The following is a 21,200-nucleotide window of genomic DNA, read 5'->3' as shown; positions in this document are numbered from 1 at the left end:
ACTAACTACTGAAGTTACAGTCAACATTGTCTAGTCACCACACACTAACTACTGAAGTTACAGTCAACATTGTCTAGTCACCACACACTAACTACTGAAGTTAGTCAACATTGTCTGGTCACCACACACTAACTACTGAAGTTAGTCAACATTGTCTACTAGACACACTAACTACTGAAGTTAGTCAACATTGTCTACTAGACACACTAACTACTGAAGTTAGTCAACATTGTCTAGTCACCACACACTAACTACTGAAGTTACAGTCAACATTGTCTAGTCACCACACACTAACTACTGAAGTTAGTCAACATTGTCTAGTCACCACACACTAACTACTGAAGTTAGTCAACATTGTCTACTAGACACACTAACTACTGAAGTTAGTCAACATTGTCTGGTCATCACACACTAACTACTGAGGTTAGTCAACATTGTCTAGTCACCACACACTAACTACTGAAGTTAGTCAACATTGTCTAGTCACCACACACTAACTACTGAAGTTACAGTCAACATTGTCTAGTCACCACACACTAACTACTGAAGTTAGTCAACATTGTCTAGTCACCACACACTAACTACTGAGGTTAGTCAACATTGTCTGGTCACCACACACTAACTACTGAAGTTAGTCAACATTGTCTGGTCACCACACACTAACTACTGAAGTTACAGTCAACATTGTCTAGTCACCACACACTAACTACTGAAGTTAGTCAACATTGTCTGGTCACCACACACTAACTACTGAGGTTAGTCAACATTGTCTAGTCACCACACACTAACTACTGAGGTTAGTCAACATTGTCTAGTCATCACACACTAACTACTGAGGTTAGTCAACATTGTCTAGTCACCACACACTAACTACTGAGGTTAGTCAACATTGTCTAGTCATCACACACTAACTACTGAAGTTACAGTCAACATTGTCTGGTCACCACACACTAACTACTGAGGTTAGTCAACATTGTCTACTAGACACACTAACTACTGAAGTTAGTCAACATTGTCTAGTCATCACACACTAACTACTGAAGTTAGTCAACATTGTCTAGTCATCACACACTAACTACTGAAGTTAGTCAACATTGTCTAGTCATCACACACTAACTACTGAAGTTAGTCAACATTGTCTGGTCACCACACACTAACTACTGAGGTTAGTCAACATTGTCTAGTCATCACACACTAACTACTGAAGTTAGTCAACATTGTCTGGTCACCACACACTAACTACTGAGGTTAGTCAACATTGTCTAGTCACCACACACTAACTACTGAAGTTAGTCAACATTGTCTAGTCATCACACACTAACTACTGAAGTTAGTCAACATTGTCTAGTCATCACACACTAACTACTGAGGTTAGTCAACATTGTCTGGTCATCACACACTAACTACTGAGGTTAGTCAACATTGTCTAGTCACCACACACTAACTACTGAGGTTAGTCAACATTGTCTACTAGACACACTAACTACTGAGGTTAGTCAACATTGTCTGGTCACCACACACTAACTACTGAAGTTACAGTCAACATTGTCTAGTCACCACACACTAACTACTGAAGTTAAAGTCATAGTAAGGTGTTTTAAATGTAGCGATCCAAGACCTCAGTGTTCCGTGATGTCACGTGGAGCAGCATGGAGCACTGAATACGTCCCAAATAGCACCCTAATGCCCTAATATAGTGGTACGACACGTGAACAAGACCCGTAGGGAACAAGGGGTGCCGTTTGAGACAGCGCTGTCTCTTTTCAGCCCAGAGTGGAGTCAGACACCAGAGGGGGAACGAGGATCCTATTTAACATCCTGCAGGTTCTAACCATAACAGGAATCTCTGATATTTACCTCAGACTAATTGAAGTGATGAAATGTAACGCAATAGGAGACGAAGCACTTCCATGTTTACCCGGTTTTCAGACGAGGAATGAGACGTACCGAGGACGATGAGAAAAGAGAAAGGAATAGGGTCATTCTGTATTAATTGACTGTATTATTAATTGACTGGTATTATACAGAATTGTAATGTGTCTGTGTGTAGCTGGTGTAAATGAGTCAGGCGCAGGACAGCAGATATGAGTAATGTCACAATACTCATCAATAAATCCAAGGCCACAATAACGGACCACAATACAGTAAACAATCACTCACAAACAAACATGGGGGAACAGAGGGTTAAATAATGAACATGTAATTGGGGGATTGAAACCAGGTGTGTAAGACAAAGACAAAACAAATGGAAAATGAAAAGTGGATCGGCGACGGCTAGAAGGCCGCCCGAAACAAGGAGAGGGACCAAATTCGGTGGAAGTCATGTTAATATCCCCCCCTTGATGCGCGGCTCCAGCAGCGCAACAACACCAACCTCGGGGATGACCCAGAGGACGAGGCGCAGGGCGATCCGATCTGACTGGGACTGTTCTCTACAGGCTGACTGGGACTGTTCTCTACAGGGTGACTGGGACTGTTCTCTACAAGGGTGACTGGGACTGTTCTCTACAGGCTGACTGGGACTGTTCTCTACAGGCTGACTGGGACTGTCCTCTACAGGCTGACTGGGACTGTTCTCTACAGGCTGACTGTTCTCTACAGGGTGACTGGGACTGCTCTCTACAGGCTGACTGGGACTGTTCTCTACAGGCTGACTGGGACTGTTCTCTACAGGCTGACTGGGACTGCTCTCTACAGGCTGACTGTTCTCTACAGGCTGACTGGGACTGTTCTCTACAGGCTGATTGGGACTGTTCTCTACAGGCTGACTGGGACTGCTCTCTTCAGGCTGACTGGGACTGCTCTCTTCAGGCTGACTGCTCTCTTCAGGCTGACTGTTCTCTACAGGCTGGCTGTTCTATACAGGCTGGCTGTTCTATACAGGCTGACTGGGACTGTTCTCTACAGGCTGACTGGGGCTGTTCTCTACAGGCTGACTGGGACTGTTCTCTACAGGCTGACTGGGACTGTTCTCTACAGGCTGACTGGGACTGTTCTCTTCAGGCTGACTGCTCTCTACAGGCTGACTGGGACTGTTCTCTACAGGCTGACTGGGACTGTTCTCTACAGGCTGACTGGGACTGTTCTGGGACTGTTCTCTACAGGCTGACTGGGACTGCTCTCTACAGGCTGACTGGGACTGTTCTCTACAGGCTGACTGGGACTGTTCTCTACATGCTGACTGTTCTCTACAGGGTGACTGGGACTGTTCTCTACATGCTGACTGTTCTCTACAGGATGACTGGGACTGTTCTCTACATGCTGACTGTTCTCTACAGGGTGACTGTTCTCTACAGGCTGACTGGGACTGTTCTCTACAGGCTGGCTGTTCTCTACAGGCTGACTGGGACTGTTCTCTACAGGCTGACTGGGACTGTTCTCTACAGGCTGACTGGAACTGTTCTCTACAGGCTGACTGGGACTGTTCTCTATAGGCTGACTGTTCTCTACAGGCTGACTAGGACTGTTCTCTACAGGCTGACTAGGACTGTTCTCTACAGGCTGACTGTTCTCTACAGGCTGACTGGGACTGTTCTCTACAGGCTGACTGGGACTGTTCTCTACAGGCTGACTGGGACTGTTCTCTACAGGCTGACTAGGACTGTTCTCTACAGGCTGACTGGTCTGTTCTCTACAGGCTGACTGCTCTCTACAGGCTGACTGGGACTGTTCTCTACAGGCTGACTGGGACTGTTCTCTACAGGCTGACTGGGACTGTTCTGGGACTGTTCTCTACAGGCTGACTGGGACTGCTCTCTACAGGCTGACTGGGACTGTTCTCTACAGGCTGACTGGGACTGTTCTCTACATGCTGACTGTTCTCTACAGGGTGACTGGGACTGTTCTCTACATGCTGACTGTTCTCTACAGGATGACTGGGACTGTTCTCTACATGCTGACTGTTCTCTACAGGGTGACTGTTCTCTACAGGCTGACTGGGACTGTTCTCTACAGGCTGGCTGTTCTCTACAGGCTGACTGGGACTGTTCTCTACAGGCTGACTGGGACTGTTCTCTACAGGCTGACTGGAACTGTTCTCTACAGGCTGACTGGGACTGTTCTCTATAGGCTGACTGTTCTCTACAGGCTGACTAGGACTGTTCTCTACAGGCTGACTGGGACTGTTCTCTACAGGCTGACTGGGACTGTTCTCTTCAGGCTGACTGCTCTCTACAGGCTGACTGGGACTGTTCTCTACAGGCTGACTGGGACTGTTCTCTACAGGCTGACTGGGACTGTTCTGGGACTGTTCTCTACAGGCTGACTGGGACTGCTCTCTACAGGCTGACTGGGACTGTTCTCTACAGGCTGACTGGGACTGTTCTCTACATGCTGACTGTTCTCTACAGGGTGACTGGGACTGTTCTCTACATGCTGACTGTTCTCTACAGGATGACTGGGACTGTTCTCTACATGCTGACTGTTCTCTACAGGGTGACTGTTCTCTACAGGCTGACTGGGACTGTTCTCTACAGGCTGGCTGTTCTCTACAGGCTGACTGGGACTGTTCTCTACAGGCTGACTGGGACTGTTCTCTACAGGCTGACTGGAACTGTTCTCTACAGGCTGACTGGGACTGTTCTCTATAGGCTGACTGTTCTCTACAGGCTGACTAGGACTGTTCTCTACAGGCTGACTAGGACTGTTCTCTACAGGCTGACTGTTCTCTACAGGCTGACTGGGACTGTTCTCTACAGGCTGACTGGGACTGTTCTCTACAGGCTGACTGGGACTGTTCTCTACAGGCTGACTGGGACTGTTCTCTACAGGCTGACTAGGACTGTTCTCTACAGGCTGACTGGTCTGTTCTCTACAGGCTGACTGCTCTCTAGAGGGTGACTGGGACTGTTCTCTACAGGCTGACTGTTCTCTACAGGCTGACTGGGACTGTTCTCTACAGGCTGACTGGGACTGTTCTCTACAGGCTGACTGGGACTGTTCTCTACAGCGCTGCATGTGGACAACCACATCTGTACACCCTAATTTGCACGAAGACAGTAGCGCACCAACACATTGCACTAGTTCCAGCCTTCGGTAAATTAGCTTGACATGCTTTTACAGCTCGTTATTATTTGACTAGCTACGTTATATATTTCGTCGTTAGTAGCTACGCCTCGTTCACATTTATCAATAGGATAGTTATGGAGATTTATATGGAGTCCTCACCGGACCCTGCTTCCAGTGACGCGGGAAACAGCGTCTCTAAACCGGCTACTCCAGTCATGGACACGCCGGCGAATCTGGAGACCCTTCAAACGGACCACCACCACCAAACCCCTGTTAGAGGACAGAGTCGTTCCGGCTCCAACAAAGGTAAATAACTCATATTTAGATTTAATACCGCGTGAGAATGATTTTATTTTATATACAAAATGCTGTGAAATCTGTTGAAAATAGAAGAGAGGGTGGAAGGGCAACTTCAAAGTGCTTTCCTCTTGACTTGAAGGGGACTGAGAGCTCGGTTTCGCTATAGACGGATCTTCTTTCTCTGTTCCGTTCTTTTAGCAGAAATGTTCATGGTTTATTGTATTCGATAACAATTAGACAACATTTAACAAGAAAATGGATATATGATTAACAGATTTCCCGATCACTTGTTATAGCCACGATTAATGGCTATAAATATTATTAGTTCGCCTCGCAAGCTCGCTCTGACATTCTGCTTTGGATATCCTTGCAAACACTGACATGCATTCCTTTAGTGATACAATGTAACTTCAAAAAAAAAAGACTCGTGAAGTTGAAACCAGGTTTCACATTACAGCTGGACTGACGGTCCCACTTTCAAAGTCCACACTCAGTCAGTCCCTTACTGCGGCGTTACTAATGGTCATTTGCAGTCTCACTAAGTGGATTATTCTTATCCGTGGGTTGTATATCCCCCCCCCCCCCCCTCATTGTCATTATTTGTATTGTATTTAAATATGACATAATATTGTTTTTACAGTACAGACAATATAAAGCCACACACCCCCCCGTTCTCGCTGTTACGCAGCGAATTCAAGTTCGCTTCCAGTGGACACAATATGTGTAATGTTGACATAACGTTGGGGTTATTTATGTACTGTAGGTTATATGTCAACCGTTCATATATCATGTCAAAATCCTCCTGTTTCCATTGCCTGGCCGTTGACTTACTACAGTCAGCTGGTTCAGAGCAGATAGCTGTTATGTAACAACCTTGACAGCGACTGAAAATCACACACAGAGAGAGAGAGAGAGAGATATCTATTCCCGCTTGCTTTGTCAATGTCAACATGTGTTTCCCATGTCAGTACATCCCGTTGAGAATTGTATTGAGGGAGAAAGGTCTCCCAGGGCTGTCTGTCTGCTGTAGATGTTTAGGAACCAGTTTATTATTATCCTCTATAGTGGCTCTTACTGCACGACGTTTTGGTCTCTTAAGAATTGTGATAAATAATATAGGATTTGCTAACCAGCGACATATCCGAGAGATTGTAACGTTTGTGTGGCCGTGTAAAAAGCACCAGCATGGTTAGTTGTATTATGTAACAAGGTTTACAGGCAGTTTCACAGATATTCAGGCAGGCTGCCAGAACTCAAGACAGAGACTGTTGACAAGGTTTTGAGTTGGCAGCGTCTAAGAAGAAGTCTCACCTAACCCGCTAACCCACATTTCCACGGTTTAGCCTACATTCTGAGAATATTCTAGACAGGCATCTTGATTGAGGGATATTTTTTCTTTATTTCTTCTCTGTATACCTTCTACTTTCTTCGGTATCAAATCAGAAACCTACATTGCTCGTGGTGGTACTGTAGATACGATCGTGGTTCATGTGTGAAGTTAGTTATATTTCCACCAACTTTGTTATGGCGAAGTATTCCCTCTATTCTATTTTATTCTATGTCAGTGTAACAGTATAACTTTAAACCGTCCCCTCGCCCATGCCCGGGCGCGAACCAGGGACCCTCTGCACACATCAACAACAGTCACCCACGAAGCATCATTAGCCATCGCTCCACAAAAGCCGCGGCCCTTGCAGAGCAAAGGGGAACTACTACTTCAAGGTCTCAGAGCAAGTGACGTCACCGATTGAAACGCTATTTAGTGCGATTTAGTGCGCACCACCACCGCTAACTAAGCTTTCACATCCGTTACATCAGACTGTATTGGAATTAAATCTTACAACACAAAACAGAACACTGACAAAATTAAAGCTCAGTCCTGAGTTTAAAAAAAAAAAAAAAATTCCACTTGGAAATCTGCTGTTTATAGCTTCTATAGAGGCTTTCCCATTCAATCGCTCAATTTCAAGTTGCAGATGTTCCCTGCCGTCACGGAGAGGCCAAGCTGGGTTAATGAATGAACTTGAAGCGAAAGTTAACACTACTATCTAGACCTGTGCCTGTACTGTACCAGCAGGTGCAACCAAAATAATGCAGCCGACACTACGTTCTCAACAGAGTGGTACTGTATTGGATAGCATGTAGTCTGTACTATATTCTCAACAGTAGTAGTACTGTATTGGACAGCAGTAGTTTGACAGTATCTACAACAGTAGTACTGTATTGGACAGCAGTAGTTTGACAGTATCTACAACAGTAGTACTGTATTGGACAGCAGTAGTTTGACAGTATCTACAACAGTAGTACTGTATTGGACAGCAGTAGTTTGACAGTATCTACAACAGTAGTACTGTATTGGACAGCAGTAGTTTGACAGTATCTACAACAGTAGTACTGTATTGGACAGCAGTAGTTTGACAGTATCTACAACAGTAGTACTGTATTGGACAGCAGTAGTTTGACAGTATCTACAACAGTAGTACTGTATTGGACAGCAGTAGTTCGACAGTATCTACAACAGTAGTACTGTATTGGACAGCAGTAGTTCGACAGGATCTACAACAGTAGTACTGTATTGGACAGCAGTCGTTTGACAGTATCTACAACAGTAGTACTGTATTGGACAGCAGTAGTTCGACAGTATCTACAACAGTAGTACTGTATTGGACAGCAGTAGTGTGACAGTATCTACAACAGTAGTACTGTATTGGACAGCAGTAGTTTGACAGTATCTACAACAGTAGTACTGTATTGGACAGCAGTAGTTCGACAGGATCCACTACAGGTTTCTATATTTGAGCTTCCTTTTATTTTTTTTTCTCTCCCAACTGCTATGGTTGCTTTCATGTTTGGCAAGACATCCCAAACAGAGATCTGTGACCAGGCATTGTAAAGTGTCAGCCTCAGTCAGATAGCAGCTATCTATAAATGGGAGCTGGTGAGAGAGCTGGGGGTGTGTTCATTAGGAACCATACAGAAACATACCTGAATGTATTCAATAGAAACGTAACAATTACGCTGATAAACTTTCTGAACGAATTGATTGATGTTTACACAACACTGACGTACTGTAGTAAGTGAAACCACCGTGGGTCTAGGGACGGGAACGAGTGAGTGCTGGAGTTACATATGTTTACACAACACTGACACAAGATGGATGGGACTGTGTGATTGGTAACTAATGGACTGAGACAGGGTCGGGTTAAAGCTGTAGTTAACCCAATGTAGGTAGTGCAGAAGAGAACAGCCCTCTCCTAGTCAGGCTGGTAGTCAGGCTGGTGTAGTGGTAGGTGTAAAGCCCTCTCCTAGTCAGGCTGGTAGTCAGGCTGGTGTAGTGGTAGGTGTAAAACCCTCTCCTAGTCAGGCTGGTAGTCAGACTTGTTCAGTGGTAGGTGTAAAGCCCTCTCCTAGTCAGGCTGGTAGTCAGGCTGGTGTAGTGGTAGGTGTAAAGCCCGCTCTTAGTCAGGCTGGTGCAGTGGTAGGTGTAAAGCCCTCTCCTAGTCAGGCTGGTAGTAACACTGGTGCAGTGGTTGGTGTAAAGCCCTCTCCTAGTCAGGCTGGTAGTCAGGCTGGTGCAGTGGTATGTGTAAAGCCCTCTCCTATTCAGGCTGGTACTAACACTGGTGCAGTGGTAGGTGTAAAGCCCTCTCCTAGTCAGGCAGTGGTAACACTGGTGCAGTGGTAGGTGTAAAGCCCTCTCCTAGTCAGGCTGGTTGTCAGGCTGGTAGTCACACTGGTGCAGTGGTAGGTGTAAAGCCCTCTCCTAGTCAGGCTGGTAGTCAGGGTGGTGCAGTGGTAGGTGTAAAGCCCTCTCCTATTCAGGCTGGTGGTAACACTGGTGCAGTGGTAGGTGTAAAGCCTTCTCCTAGTCAGGCTGGTTGTCAGGCTGATAGTAACACTGGTGCAGTGGTAGGTGTAAAGCCTTCTCCTAGTCAGGCTGGTTGTCAGGCTGATAGTAACACTGGTGCAGTGGTAGGTGTAAAGCCTTCTCCTAGTCAGGCTGGTTGTCAGGCTGGTAGTCACACTGGTGCAGTGGTAGGTGTAAAGCCCTCTCCTAGTCAGGCTGGTTGTCAGGCTGGTAGTCACACTGGTGCAGTGGTAGGTGTAAAGCCCTCTCCTAGTCAGGCTGGTGGTAACACTGGTGCAGTGGTAGGTGTACAGCCCTCTCCTAGTCAGGCTGCTTGTCAGGCTGATAGTAACACTGGTGCAGTGGTAGGTGTAAAGCCTTCTCCTAGTCAGGCTGGTAGTAACACTGGTGCAGTGGTAGGTGTAAAGCCCTCTCCTAGTCAGGCTGGTAGTAACACTGGTGCAGTGGTAGGTGTAAAGCCCTCTCCTAGTCAGGCTGGTAGTCAGGCTGGTAGTAATACTGGTGCAGGTGGTAGGTGCAAAGCCCTCTCATAGTCAGGCTGATAGTAACACTGGTGCAGTGGTAGGTGTAAAGCCCTCTCTTAGTCAGGCTGGTAGTCAGGCTGGTGCAGTGATAGGTGTAAAGCCCTCTCCTATTCTGGCTGGTGGTAACACTGGTGCAGTGCAGGCAGGGGTCGGTCTGAAGCACTCTTCCAGTCAGGCTGATGGACTGTAGTCTCTCTGGCCAGACTCATGGAGGATTGTGTCGAGAGACTATCTGGACTGTGGTGTCGTGTTCTCCAGGGATTATGTGCAACACTGTAACTAAAGAAGACACCTGTCCTGCCTGCAGATAGAAAGCTGTGTCTCTGTCCTGCCTACAGATAGAAAGCTGTGTCTCTGTCTCTGTCCTGCCTGCAGATAGAAAGCTCTGTCTCTGTCCTGCCTGCAGATAGAAAGCTCTGTCTCTGTCCTGCCTGCAGATAGACAGTTCTGTCTCTGTCCTGCCTGCAGATAGAAAGCTGTGTCTCTGTCCTGTCTGCAGATAGAAAGCTGTCTCTCTGTCCTGCCTGCAGATAGAAAGCTGTGTCTCTGTCCTGCCTGCAGATAGAAAGCTGTCTCTCTGTCCGGCCTGCAGATAGAAGGCTGTTTCTCTGTCCTGCCTACAGATAGAAAGCTGTGTCTCTGTCTCTGTCCTGTCTGCAGATAGAAAGCTATGTCTCTGTCTCTGTCCTGCCTGCAGATAGAAAGCTATGTCTCTGTCTCTGTCCTGCCTGCAGATAGAAAGCTATGTCTCTGTCTCTGTCCTGCCTGCAGATAGAAAGCTCTGTCTCTGTCCTGCCTGCAGATAGACAGCTCTGTCTCTGTCCTGCCTGCAGATAGAAAGCTATGTCTCTGTCTCTGTCCTGCCTGCAGATAGAAAGCTATGTCTCTGTCTCTGTCCTGCCTGCAGATAGAAAGCTCTGTCTCTGTCCTGCCTGCAGATAGACAGCTCTGTCTCTGTCCTGCCTGCAGATAGAAAGCTGTGTCTCTGTCCTGTCTGCAGATAGAAAGCTGTCTCTCTGTCCTGCCTGCAGATAGAAAGCTGTCTCTCTGTTCTGCCTGCAGATAGAAAGCTGTGTCTCTGTCCTGTCTGCAGATAGGGAGCTGTCTCTCTGTCTCTGTCCTGCCTGAGTAGCCATGTCTTGATTGAATGCACATAGCCTAGTTTTTTCATTTAGAAAATGATTAAATATAGCTTGAGACCTTCAGTAAAAGTTTAGATGCAGTTGTTGCCACATAGTGACAGTAAAAGTTGTTTGCTGTACTTGGTGTGCTTGGTACACGGTGACCTTGTTTATACTTCAAACTGGGTGACGATGTTCTGTACCTTCTACAGTAGAGAGTCCCAACCCAGTGATGTGTCCCTCTCACCAATTGAGAACTGGTTTTAGTGTTCTGGGTCACAATTATTTTGGGCTGCAGTGAAACCCCTCAGTGGGCTGGCTGGCTTGGAAGGCCCAAACCTCACTGGTGACAGAGGCTGGTTCCATGGTTTGATATGAATTCTGTAGTGGAGTTGCATGTTGTCACGGAAACTTTGGTGCTTTTTCCCAAATACCTTAACATGAAAAACAGTTCAATACTTCTATCAAATATGTCTCACGTCATCGACTGATTTTAAGAGAGGATCAAGTCTGTTTATCAGCTCAGCCAATGTCCCCTTTTAGGGCGAGTGCACCGTGCCTGCTCCTCTCATACTGTCTCTAGTCTGTCCTGAGGAACCACTGGGAGGCTGTCCTGAGGAACCACTGGGAGTCTGTCCTGAGGAACCACTGGGAGTCTGGACTGTATCATGTTATCTCCTCTCTCATACTGACTCTAGTCTGTCCTGAGGAATCACTGGGAGGCTGGACTGTATCATGTTATCTCCTCTCTCATACTGACTCTAGTCTGTCCTGAGGAATCACTGGGAGTCTGGACTGTACCATGTTATCTCCTCTCTCATGCTGTCTCTAGTCTGTCATGAGGAACCACTGGGAGTCTGGACTGTACCATGTTATCTCCCCTCTCATACTGCCTCTAGTCTGTCCTGAGGAACCACTGGGAGACTGGGCTGAGGAACCACTGGGAGTCTGGACTGTACCATGTTATCTCCTCTCTCATGCTGTCTCTAGTCTGTCATGAGGAACCACTGGGAGTCTGGACTGTACCATGTTATCTCCCCTCTCATACTGCCTCTAGTCTGTCCTGAGGAACCACTGGGAGACTGGGCTGAGGAACCACTGGGAGTCTGGACTGTACCATGTTATCTCCCCTCTCATACTGACTCTAGTCTGTCCTGAGGAACCACTGGGAGTCTGGACTGTACCATGTTATCTCCTCTCTCATACTGACTCTAGTCTGTCCTGAGGAACCACTGGGAGTCTGGACTGTACCATGTTATCTCCTCTCTCATACTGACTCTAGTCTGTCCTGAGGAACCACTGGGAGTCTGGACTGTACCATGTTATCTCCCCTCTCATACTGACTCTAGTCTGGACTGTACCATGTTATCTCCTCTCTCATACTACACAGAAGGTACTACACTCACTGCTGTCGTGGAAGGTATATGCAGGTATATGCTGTATACCCACTTGTTTTGGTGGGCATTGCATATAGTCCATTTTAAATCCCCACAATGCACATCAAAGTAGTGTAGTGGAGGTGAACACTGTATCAATTAATACGGCTGATGGAACAAATCAGAATGTTTTGGGTTAAAATGCTGATAAACTATTATTTCTTCACTATTTAAGGTCAGCAATGTGAACACGGCCGTAGGACTACACGCAATCGTCCCAAAATGCATTTTGCTGGGAAAACAGGGTTTCATGGACAGAGATGGAGACATCTGTTAGAATATAGAACGAGGGGAGATCTAAAGATGTAACAACTATCATGGGTTGTTAATATGACTGGGATTATCAACTATCATGGGTTGTTAATTTGACTGGGATTATCAACTATCATGGGTTGTTAATATGACTGGGATTATCAACTATCATGGGTTGTTAATATGACTGGGATAATCAACTATCATGGGTTGCTAATATGACTGGGATTATCAACTATCATGGGTTGTTAATATGACTGGGATTATCAACAACTATCATGGGTTGTTAATATGACTGGGATTATCAACTATCATGGGTTGTTAATATGACTGGGATTATCAAATGTCATGGGTCGTTAATATGACTGGGATTATCAACTGTCATGGGTCGTTAATATGACTGGGATTATCAACTATCATGGGTTGTTAATATGACTGGGATTATCAACTATCATGGGTTGTTAATATGACTGGGATTATCAACTATCATGGGTTGTTAATATGACTGGGATTATGAACTATCATGGGATGCTAATATGACTGGGATTATCAACAACTATCATGGGTTATTCATATGACTGGGTTTATCAACAACTATCATGGGTTGTTAATATGACTGGGATTATCAACAACTATCATGGGTTGTTAATATGACTGGGATTATCAACAACTAGCATGGGTTGTTACTATGACTGGGATTATCAACTATCATGGCTTGTTAATATGACTGGGATTATCAACAACTATCATGGGTTGCTAATATGACTGGGATTATCATCAACTATCATGGGTTGTTAATATGACTGGGATTATCAACTATCATGGGTTGTTAATATGACTGAGATTATCAACAACAATCATGGGTTGTTAATATGACTGGGATTATCAACTATTATGGGTTGTTAATATGACTGGGATTATCAACTATCATGGGTTGTTAATATGACTGGGATTATGAACTATCATGGGATGATAATATGACTGGGATTATCAACAACTATCATGGGTTGCTAATATGACTGGGATTATCATCAACTATCATGGGTTGTTAAAATATGACTGAGATTATCAACAACTATCATGGGTGGTTAATATGACTGGGATTATCAACTATCATGGGTTGCTAATATGACTGGGATTATCATCAACTATCATGGGTTGTTAATATGACTGGGATTATGAACTATCATGGGATGCTAATATGACTGGGATTATCAATTATCATGTGTTGTTAATATGACTGGGATTATCAACAACTATCATGGGATGCTAATATGACTGGGATTATCAACAACTATCATGGGTTGTTAATATGACTGGGATTATCAACAACTATCATGGGATGCTAATACTCTGTGAATACCCTACTACTCTATTACCCCCTGTGAATACCCTACTACTCTATTACCCACTGTGAATACCCTAATACTCTATTACCCCCTGTGAATACCCTACTACTCTATTACCCCCTGTGAATACCCTACTACACTATTACCCCCTGTGAATACCCTACTACTCTATTACCCCCTGTGAATACCCTACTACTCTATTACCCCCTGTGAATACCCTAATACTCTATTACCCCCTGTGAATACCCTACTACTCTATTACCCCCTGTGAATACCCTACTACTCTATTACCCCCTGTGAATACCCTACTACTCTATTACCCCCTGTGAATACCCTACTACTCTATTACCCCCTGTGAATACCCTACTACTCTATTACCCCCTGTGAATACCCTACTACTCTCTTACCCCCTGTGAATACCCTACTACTCTCTTACCTCTTGTGAATACCCTACTACTCTCTTACCTCTTGTGAATACCCTACTACTCTATTACCCCCTGTGAATACCCTACTACTCTATTACCCCCTGTGAATACCCTACTACTCTATTACCCCCTGTGAATACCCTACTACTCTATTACCCCCTGTGAATACCCTACTACTCTCTTACCCCCTGTGAATACCCTACTACTCTATTACCCCCTGTGAATACCCTACTACTCTATTACCCCCTGTGAATACCCTACTACTCTATTACCCCCTGTGAATACCCTACTACTCTCTTACCCCCTGTGAATACCCTACTACTCTATTACCCCCTGTGAATACCCTACTACACTATTACCCCTTGTGAATAACCTACTGCACTTTTACCCCCTGGGAATACCATATTATCCCCTGTGAATACCCTACTACTCTGTTACCCACTGTGAATACCCTACTACTCTATTACCCCCTGTGAATACCCTACTACTCTATTACCCCCTGTGAATACCCTACTACACTATTACCCCTTGTGAATAACCTACTGCACTTTTACCCCCTGGGAATACCATATTACCCCCTGTGAATACCCTACTACTCTGTTACCCACTGTGAATACCCTACTACTCTCTTACCCCCTGTGAATACCCTACTACTCTATTACCCCCTGTGAATACCCTACTACTCTATTACCCCCTGTGAATACCCTACTACTCTATTACCCCCTGTGAATACCCTACTACTCTATTACCCCCTGTGAATACCCTACTACTCTATTACCCCCTGTGAATACCCTACTACTCTATTACCCCCTGTGAATACCCTACTACTCTCTTACCCCCTGTGAATACCCTACTAGTCTGTTACCCCCTGTGAATACCCTACTACTCTATTACCCCCTGTGAATACCCTACTACTCTCTTACCCCCTGTGAATACCCTACTACTCTCTTACCCCCTGTGAATACCCTACTACTCTATTACCCCCTGTGAATACCCTACTACTCTCTTACCCCCTGTGAATACCCTACTACTCTGTTACCCCCTGTGAATACCCTACTACTCTATTACCCCCTGTGAATACCCTACTACTCTATTACCCCCTGTGAATACCCTACTACTCTCTTACCCCCTGTGAATACCCTACTACTCTATTACCCCCTGTGAATACCCTACTACTCTATTGCCCCCTGTGAATACCCTACTACTCTCTTACCCCCTGTGAATACCCTACTACTCTATTACCCCCTGTGAATACCCTACTACTCTATTACCCCCTGTGAATACCCTACTACTCTATTACCCCCTGTGAATACCCTACTACTCTATTACCCCCTGTGAATACCCTACTACTCTATTACCCACTGTGAATACCCTACTACTCTATTGCCCCCTGTGAATACCCTACTACTCGATTACCCCCTGTGAATACCCTACTACTCTATTGCCCCCTGTGAATACCCTACTACTCTCTTACCCCTTGTGAATAACCTACTGCACTTTTACCCCCTGTGTGTACCCTATTACCCTTTTACCCCCCTGTGAATACCCTGGGAATACCATATTATCCCCTGTGAATACCCTACTACTCTGTTACCCCCTGTGAATACCCTACTACTTTATTACCCCCTGTGTGTACCCTATTACCCTTTTACCCCCCTGTGAATACCCTGGGAATACCATATTATCCCCTGTGAATACCCTACTACTCTGTTACCCCCTGTGAATACCCTACTACTTTATTACCCCCTGTGTGTACCCTATTACCCTTTTACCCCCATGTGAATACCCTACTACCCCGTGTGAATACTGTACATTTCATTACTTCTGCCTATATAAACAAAACAAATAGAGGATATACAGCTGTGTCCTCCACCCCTGGTTGTATTCACCAGGCAGGTCTCTGTGTTGCCAGATGGACTCCGGCCTTCTGAGCTGCGTCCAACCAGGAGCTGAAGCTCTTTTTAAAGTCCTGTTTCAGTCTCCTTTTCACCTAATTTTAACACCTGGTTAATTTAATCTATTCATGTCATTGTAGTTGTGTATATTCCTAGTGTCTTATTGTGTTTAGGTGAGAGAAATGATGTCATTGTAGTTGTGACAGAAGTGATGTAACTCTAGTGCTGATTGGAGGAAGAATGTCTTGGATCAGGACAGACATGGAGGACTTGTGCCCAGTCTGTTAACACTCTCTCTCTCTCTCTGTCTCTCTCTCTCTCTGTCTCTCTCTCTCTCTCTCTCTCTCGCTCGCTCGCTCTCTCGCTCTCTCTCTCTCTTTTTTTTTCAATGTCTCACTCACTAGAAAACACTGTTGACCAGTAGTGTAAGTGCATTATTAAAAACCAGTGTTTTCTTATTTACGGATAGCCAGGTTCACAGTTCAACACAAATACATAATTTACAAACAAAGCATCTCTGTTTAATGAGTCCTCCAGATCAGAGGCAGTAGGGATGACCAGGGATGTTCTCTGTTTAGTGAGTCCTCCAGATCAGAGGCAGTAGGGATGACCAGGGATGTTCTCTGTTTAGTGAGTCCTCCAGATCAGATGCAGTAGGGATGACCAGGGATGTTCTCTGTTTAGTGAGTCCTCCAGATCAGAGGCAGTAGGGATGACCAGGGATGTTCTCTGTTTAGTGAGTCCTCCAGATCAGAGGCTAGTAGGGATGACCAGGGATGTTCTCTGTTTAGTGAGTCCTCCAGATCAGAGGCTAGTAGGGATGACCAGGGATGTTCTCTGTTTAGTGAGTCTGCCAGATCAGAGGCAGTAGGGATGACCAGGGATGTTCTCTGTTTAGTGAGTCCACCAGATCAGAGGCAGTAGGGATGGCCAGGGATGTTCTCTGTTTAGTGAGTCCTCCAGATCAGAGGCTAGTAGGGATGACCAGGGATGTTCTCTGTTTAGTGAGTCCTCCAGATCAGAGGCAGTAGGGATGACCAGGGATGTTCTCTGTTTAGTGAGTCCTCCAGATCAGAGGCAGTAGGGATGACCAGGGATGTTCTCTGTTTAGTGAGTCCTCCAGATCAGAGGCAGTAGGGATGACCAGGGATGTTCTCTGTTTAGTGAGTCCTCCAGATCAGAGGCAGTAGGGATGACCAGGGATGTTCTCTGTTTAGTGAGTCTTCCAGATCAGAGGCAGTAGGGGTGACCAGGGATGTTCTCTGTTTAGTGAGTCCTCCAGATCAGAGGCAGTAGGGATGACCAGGGATGTTCTCTGTTTAGTGAGTCCTCCAGATCAGAGACAGTAAGGATGACCAGGGATGTTCTCTGTTTAGTGAGTCCTCCAGATCAGAGGCAGTAGGGATGACCAGGGATGTTCTCTGTTTAGTGAGTCCTCCAGATCAGAGGCAGTAGGGATGACCAGGGATGTTCTCTGTTTAGTGAGTCCTCCAGATCAGAGGCAGTAGGGATGACCAGGGATGTTCTCTGTTTAGTGAGTCCTCCAGATCAGAGGCAGTAGAGATGACCAGGGATGTTCTCTGTTTAGTGAGTCTGCCAGATCAGAGGCAGTAGAGATGACCAGGGATGTTCTCTGTTTAGTGAGTCCACCAGATCAGAGACAGTAGGGATGACCAGGGATGTTCTCTGTTTAGTGAGTCCACCAGATCAGAGGCAGTAGGGATGACCAGGGATGTTCTCTGTTTAGTGAGTCCTCCAGATCAGAGACAGTAGGGATGACCAGGGATGTTCTCTGTTTAGTGAGTCCACCAGATCAGAGGCAGTAGGGATGACCAGGGATGTTCTCTGTTTAGTGAGTCCTCCAGATCAGAGGCTAGTAGGGATGACCAGGGATGTTCTCTGTTTAGTGAGTCCTCCAGATCAGAGGCAGTAGGGATGACCAGGGATGTTCTCTGTTTGGTGAGTCCTCCAGATCAGAGGCAGTAGGGATGACCAGGGATGTTCTCTGTTTAGTGAGTCCTCCAGATCAGAGGCAATTAGGGATGACCAGGGATGTTCTCTGTTTAGTGAGTCCTCCAGATCAGAGACAGTAGGGATGACCAGGGATGTTCTCTGTTTAGTGAGTCCTCCAGATCAGAGGCAGTAGGGATGACCAGGGATGTTCTCTGTTTAGTGAGTCCTCCAGATCAGAGGCAATTAGGGATGACCAGGGATGTTCTCTGTTTAGTGAGTCCTCCAGATCAGAGACAGTAGGGATGACCAGGGATGTTCTCTGTTTAGTGAGTCCTCCAGATCAGAGGCAGTAGGGATGACCAGGGATGTTCTCTGTTTAGTGAGTCCTCCAGATCAGAGGCAGTAGAGATGACCAGGGATGTTCTCTGTTTAGTGAGTCTGCCAGATCAGAGGCAGTAGAGATGACCAGGGATGTTCTCTGTTTAGTGAGTCAACCAGATCAGAGACAGTAGGGATGACCAGGGATGTTCTCTGTTTAGTGAGTCCACCAGATCAGAGGCAGTAGGGATGACCAGGGATGTTCTCTGTTTAGTGAGTCCTCCAGATCAGAGACAGTAGGGATGACCAGGGATGTTCTCTGTTTAGTGAGTCCACCAGATCAGAGGCAGTAGGGATGACCAGGGATGTTCTCTGTTTAGTGAGTCCTCCAGATCAGAGGCTAGTAGGGATGACCAGGGATGTTCTCTGTTTAGTGAGTCCTCCAGATCAGAGGCAGTAGGGATGACCAGGGATGTTCTCTGTTTGGTGAGTCCTCCAGATCAGAGGCAGTAGGGATGACCAGGGATGTTCTCTGTTTAGTGAGTCCTCCAGATCAGAGGCAATTAGGGATGACCAGGGATGTTCTCTGTTTAGTGAGTCCTCCAGATCAGAGGCAATTAGGGATGACCAGGGATGTTCTCTGTTTAGTGAGTCCTCCAGATCAGAGACAGTAGGGATGACCAGGGATGTTCTCTGTTTAGTGAGTCCTCCAGATCAGAGGCAGTAGGGATGACCAGGGATGTTCTCTGTTTAGTGAGTCCTCCAGATCAGAGGCAATTAGGGATGACCAGGGATGTTCTCTGTTTAGTGAGTCCTCCAGATCAGAGACAGTAGGGATGACCAGGGATGTTCTCTGTTTAGTGAGTCCTCCAGATCAGAGGCAGTAGGGATGACCAGGGATGTTCTCTGTTTAGTGAGTCCTCCAGATCAGAGGCAGTAGAGATGACCAGGGATGTTCTCTGTTTAGTGAGTCCTCCAGATCAGAGACAGTAGGGATGACCAGGGATGTTCTCTGTTTAGTGAGTCCTCCAGATCAGAGGCTAGTAGGGATGACCAGGGATGTTCTCTGTTTAGTGAGTCCTCCAGATCAGAGACAGTAGGGATGACCAGGGATGTTCTCTGTTTAGTGAGTCCTCCAGATCAGATGCAGTAGGGATGACCAGGGATGTTCTCTGTTTAGTGAGTCCTCCAGATCAGAGGCAGTAGGGATGACCAGGGATGTTCTCTGTTTAGTGAGTCCTCCAGATCAGAGGCAGTAGGGATGACCAGGGATGTTCTCTGTTTAGTGAGTCCTCCAGATCAGAGGCAGTAGGGATGACCAGGGATGTTCTCTGTTTAGTGAGTCCTCCAGATCAGATGCAGTAGGGATGACCAGGGATGTTCTCTGTTTAGTGAGTCCTCCAGATCAGAGGCAGTAGGGATGACCAGGGATGTTCTCTGTTTAGTGAGTCCTCCAGATCAGATGCAGTAGGGATGACCAGGGATGTTCTCTGTTTAGTGAGTCCTCCAGATCAGATGCAGTAGGGATGACCAGGGATGTTCTCTGTTTAGTGAGTCATCCAGATCAGATGCAGTAGAGATGACCAGGGATGTTCTCTGTTTAGTGAGTCCTCCAGATCAGATGCAGTAGGGATGACCAGGGATGTTCTCTGTTTAGTGAGTCCGCCAGATCAGAGGCAGTAGGGACGACCAGGGATGTTCTCTGTTTAGTGAGTCCTCCAGATCAGAGGCAGTAGGGATGACCAGGGATGTTCTCTGTTTAGTGAGTCCTCCAGATCAGAGGCTGTAGGGATGACCAGGGATGTTCTCTGTTTAGTGAGTCCTCCAGATCAGAGGCTGTAGGGATGACCAGGGATGTTCTCTGTTTAGTGAGTCCTCCAGATCAGAGGCTAGTAGGGATGACCAGGGATATTCTCTTGATAAGTGGGTGAATTTGACAATGTTCCTGTCCTGCCAATCATTCATCAAAATGTAACGAGTACTTTTGGCTGTCAGGGAAATTGTAAGGAGTACATTATTTTCTTTAGGAATGGAAATGCAGTAAAAGTTGTCAAATATAAATAGTAAAGTACAGATACCCCCAAAAAACGACTTAAGTAAATATACTTTTAAGTACTACTTAAGTACTTTACACCAATGTTTCAAACCAGTTGCCGTGATAACAGTTTGTTGTTGTGCACTCTCCTCAAACAATAGCGTGGTATTTTTTTCACTGTAATAGCTACTAATAGCTGTAATAGCGGCAGGGTAGCCTAGTGGTTAGAGCGTTGGACTCGTAACCGGAAGGTTGCAAGTTCAAATCCCCGAGCTGACATGGTACAAATCTGTCGTTCTGAACAGGCAAGTTAACCCACTGTTCCTAGGCCCTCATTGAAAATAAGAATTTGTTCTTAACTGACTTGCCTAGTTAAAATAAAGGTAAAATAACAATAAATTGGACATTTAGATGAACAAGAATTTAAGCTTTCTGCCGTTGTCAGACATGTCTATGAGCCGGGAAATGTTTTTTTTTTTTTTACTTACAACGTCGTGCTAATCACATTACCGCACGTTAGCTCAACCGATCCCCATAGAGGTTAACAAGAGGCAAGAGGCACATCTCAATAGGTGGTGGTGGTGGTGGGGGGGGGGGGGGGGGGGGACTTTCTTATTTTGTTCTTGATTGTTCCTCAAGCAAGATGGAGGCTGAAGACATCACAAATCCCCATCAGACCAACTCAACAAATAAACAAAAAAAAAAACACAATTTTGC

General features: G+C 45.9%; 1 protein-coding gene across 2 annotated transcripts in view; it reads left to right on the top strand.

Annotated features, from left to right (window-relative positions):
• Positions 1-4,995: 4,995 nt before the first annotated feature.
• The window catches only part of LOC118944435 (nuclear receptor ROR-alpha A-like), a 260,652-nt gene continuing 244,447 nt past the window's right edge, over positions 4,996-21,200 (top strand). For both annotated transcript variants that reach the window (XM_036963684.1, XM_036963683.1), the window contains exon 1: positions 4,996-5,313. In XM_036963684.1, the coding sequence (XP_036819579.1) occupies positions 5,142-5,313 (172 nt within the window). In that variant the 5' untranslated portion in view covers positions 4,996-5,141. The remainder of the gene's footprint in view (positions 5,314-21,200) is intronic.

This window comes from Oncorhynchus mykiss, chromosome 26 (genome assembly GCF_013265735.2).
Source record: "Oncorhynchus mykiss isolate Arlee chromosome 26, USDA_OmykA_1.1, whole genome shotgun sequence".
NCBI lineage: Eukaryota > Metazoa > Chordata > Actinopteri > Salmoniformes > Salmonidae > Oncorhynchus > Oncorhynchus mykiss.
Note: the sequence above shows the minus strand (reverse complement) of the source record. Positions and strands in the feature narration are given on the sequence as shown.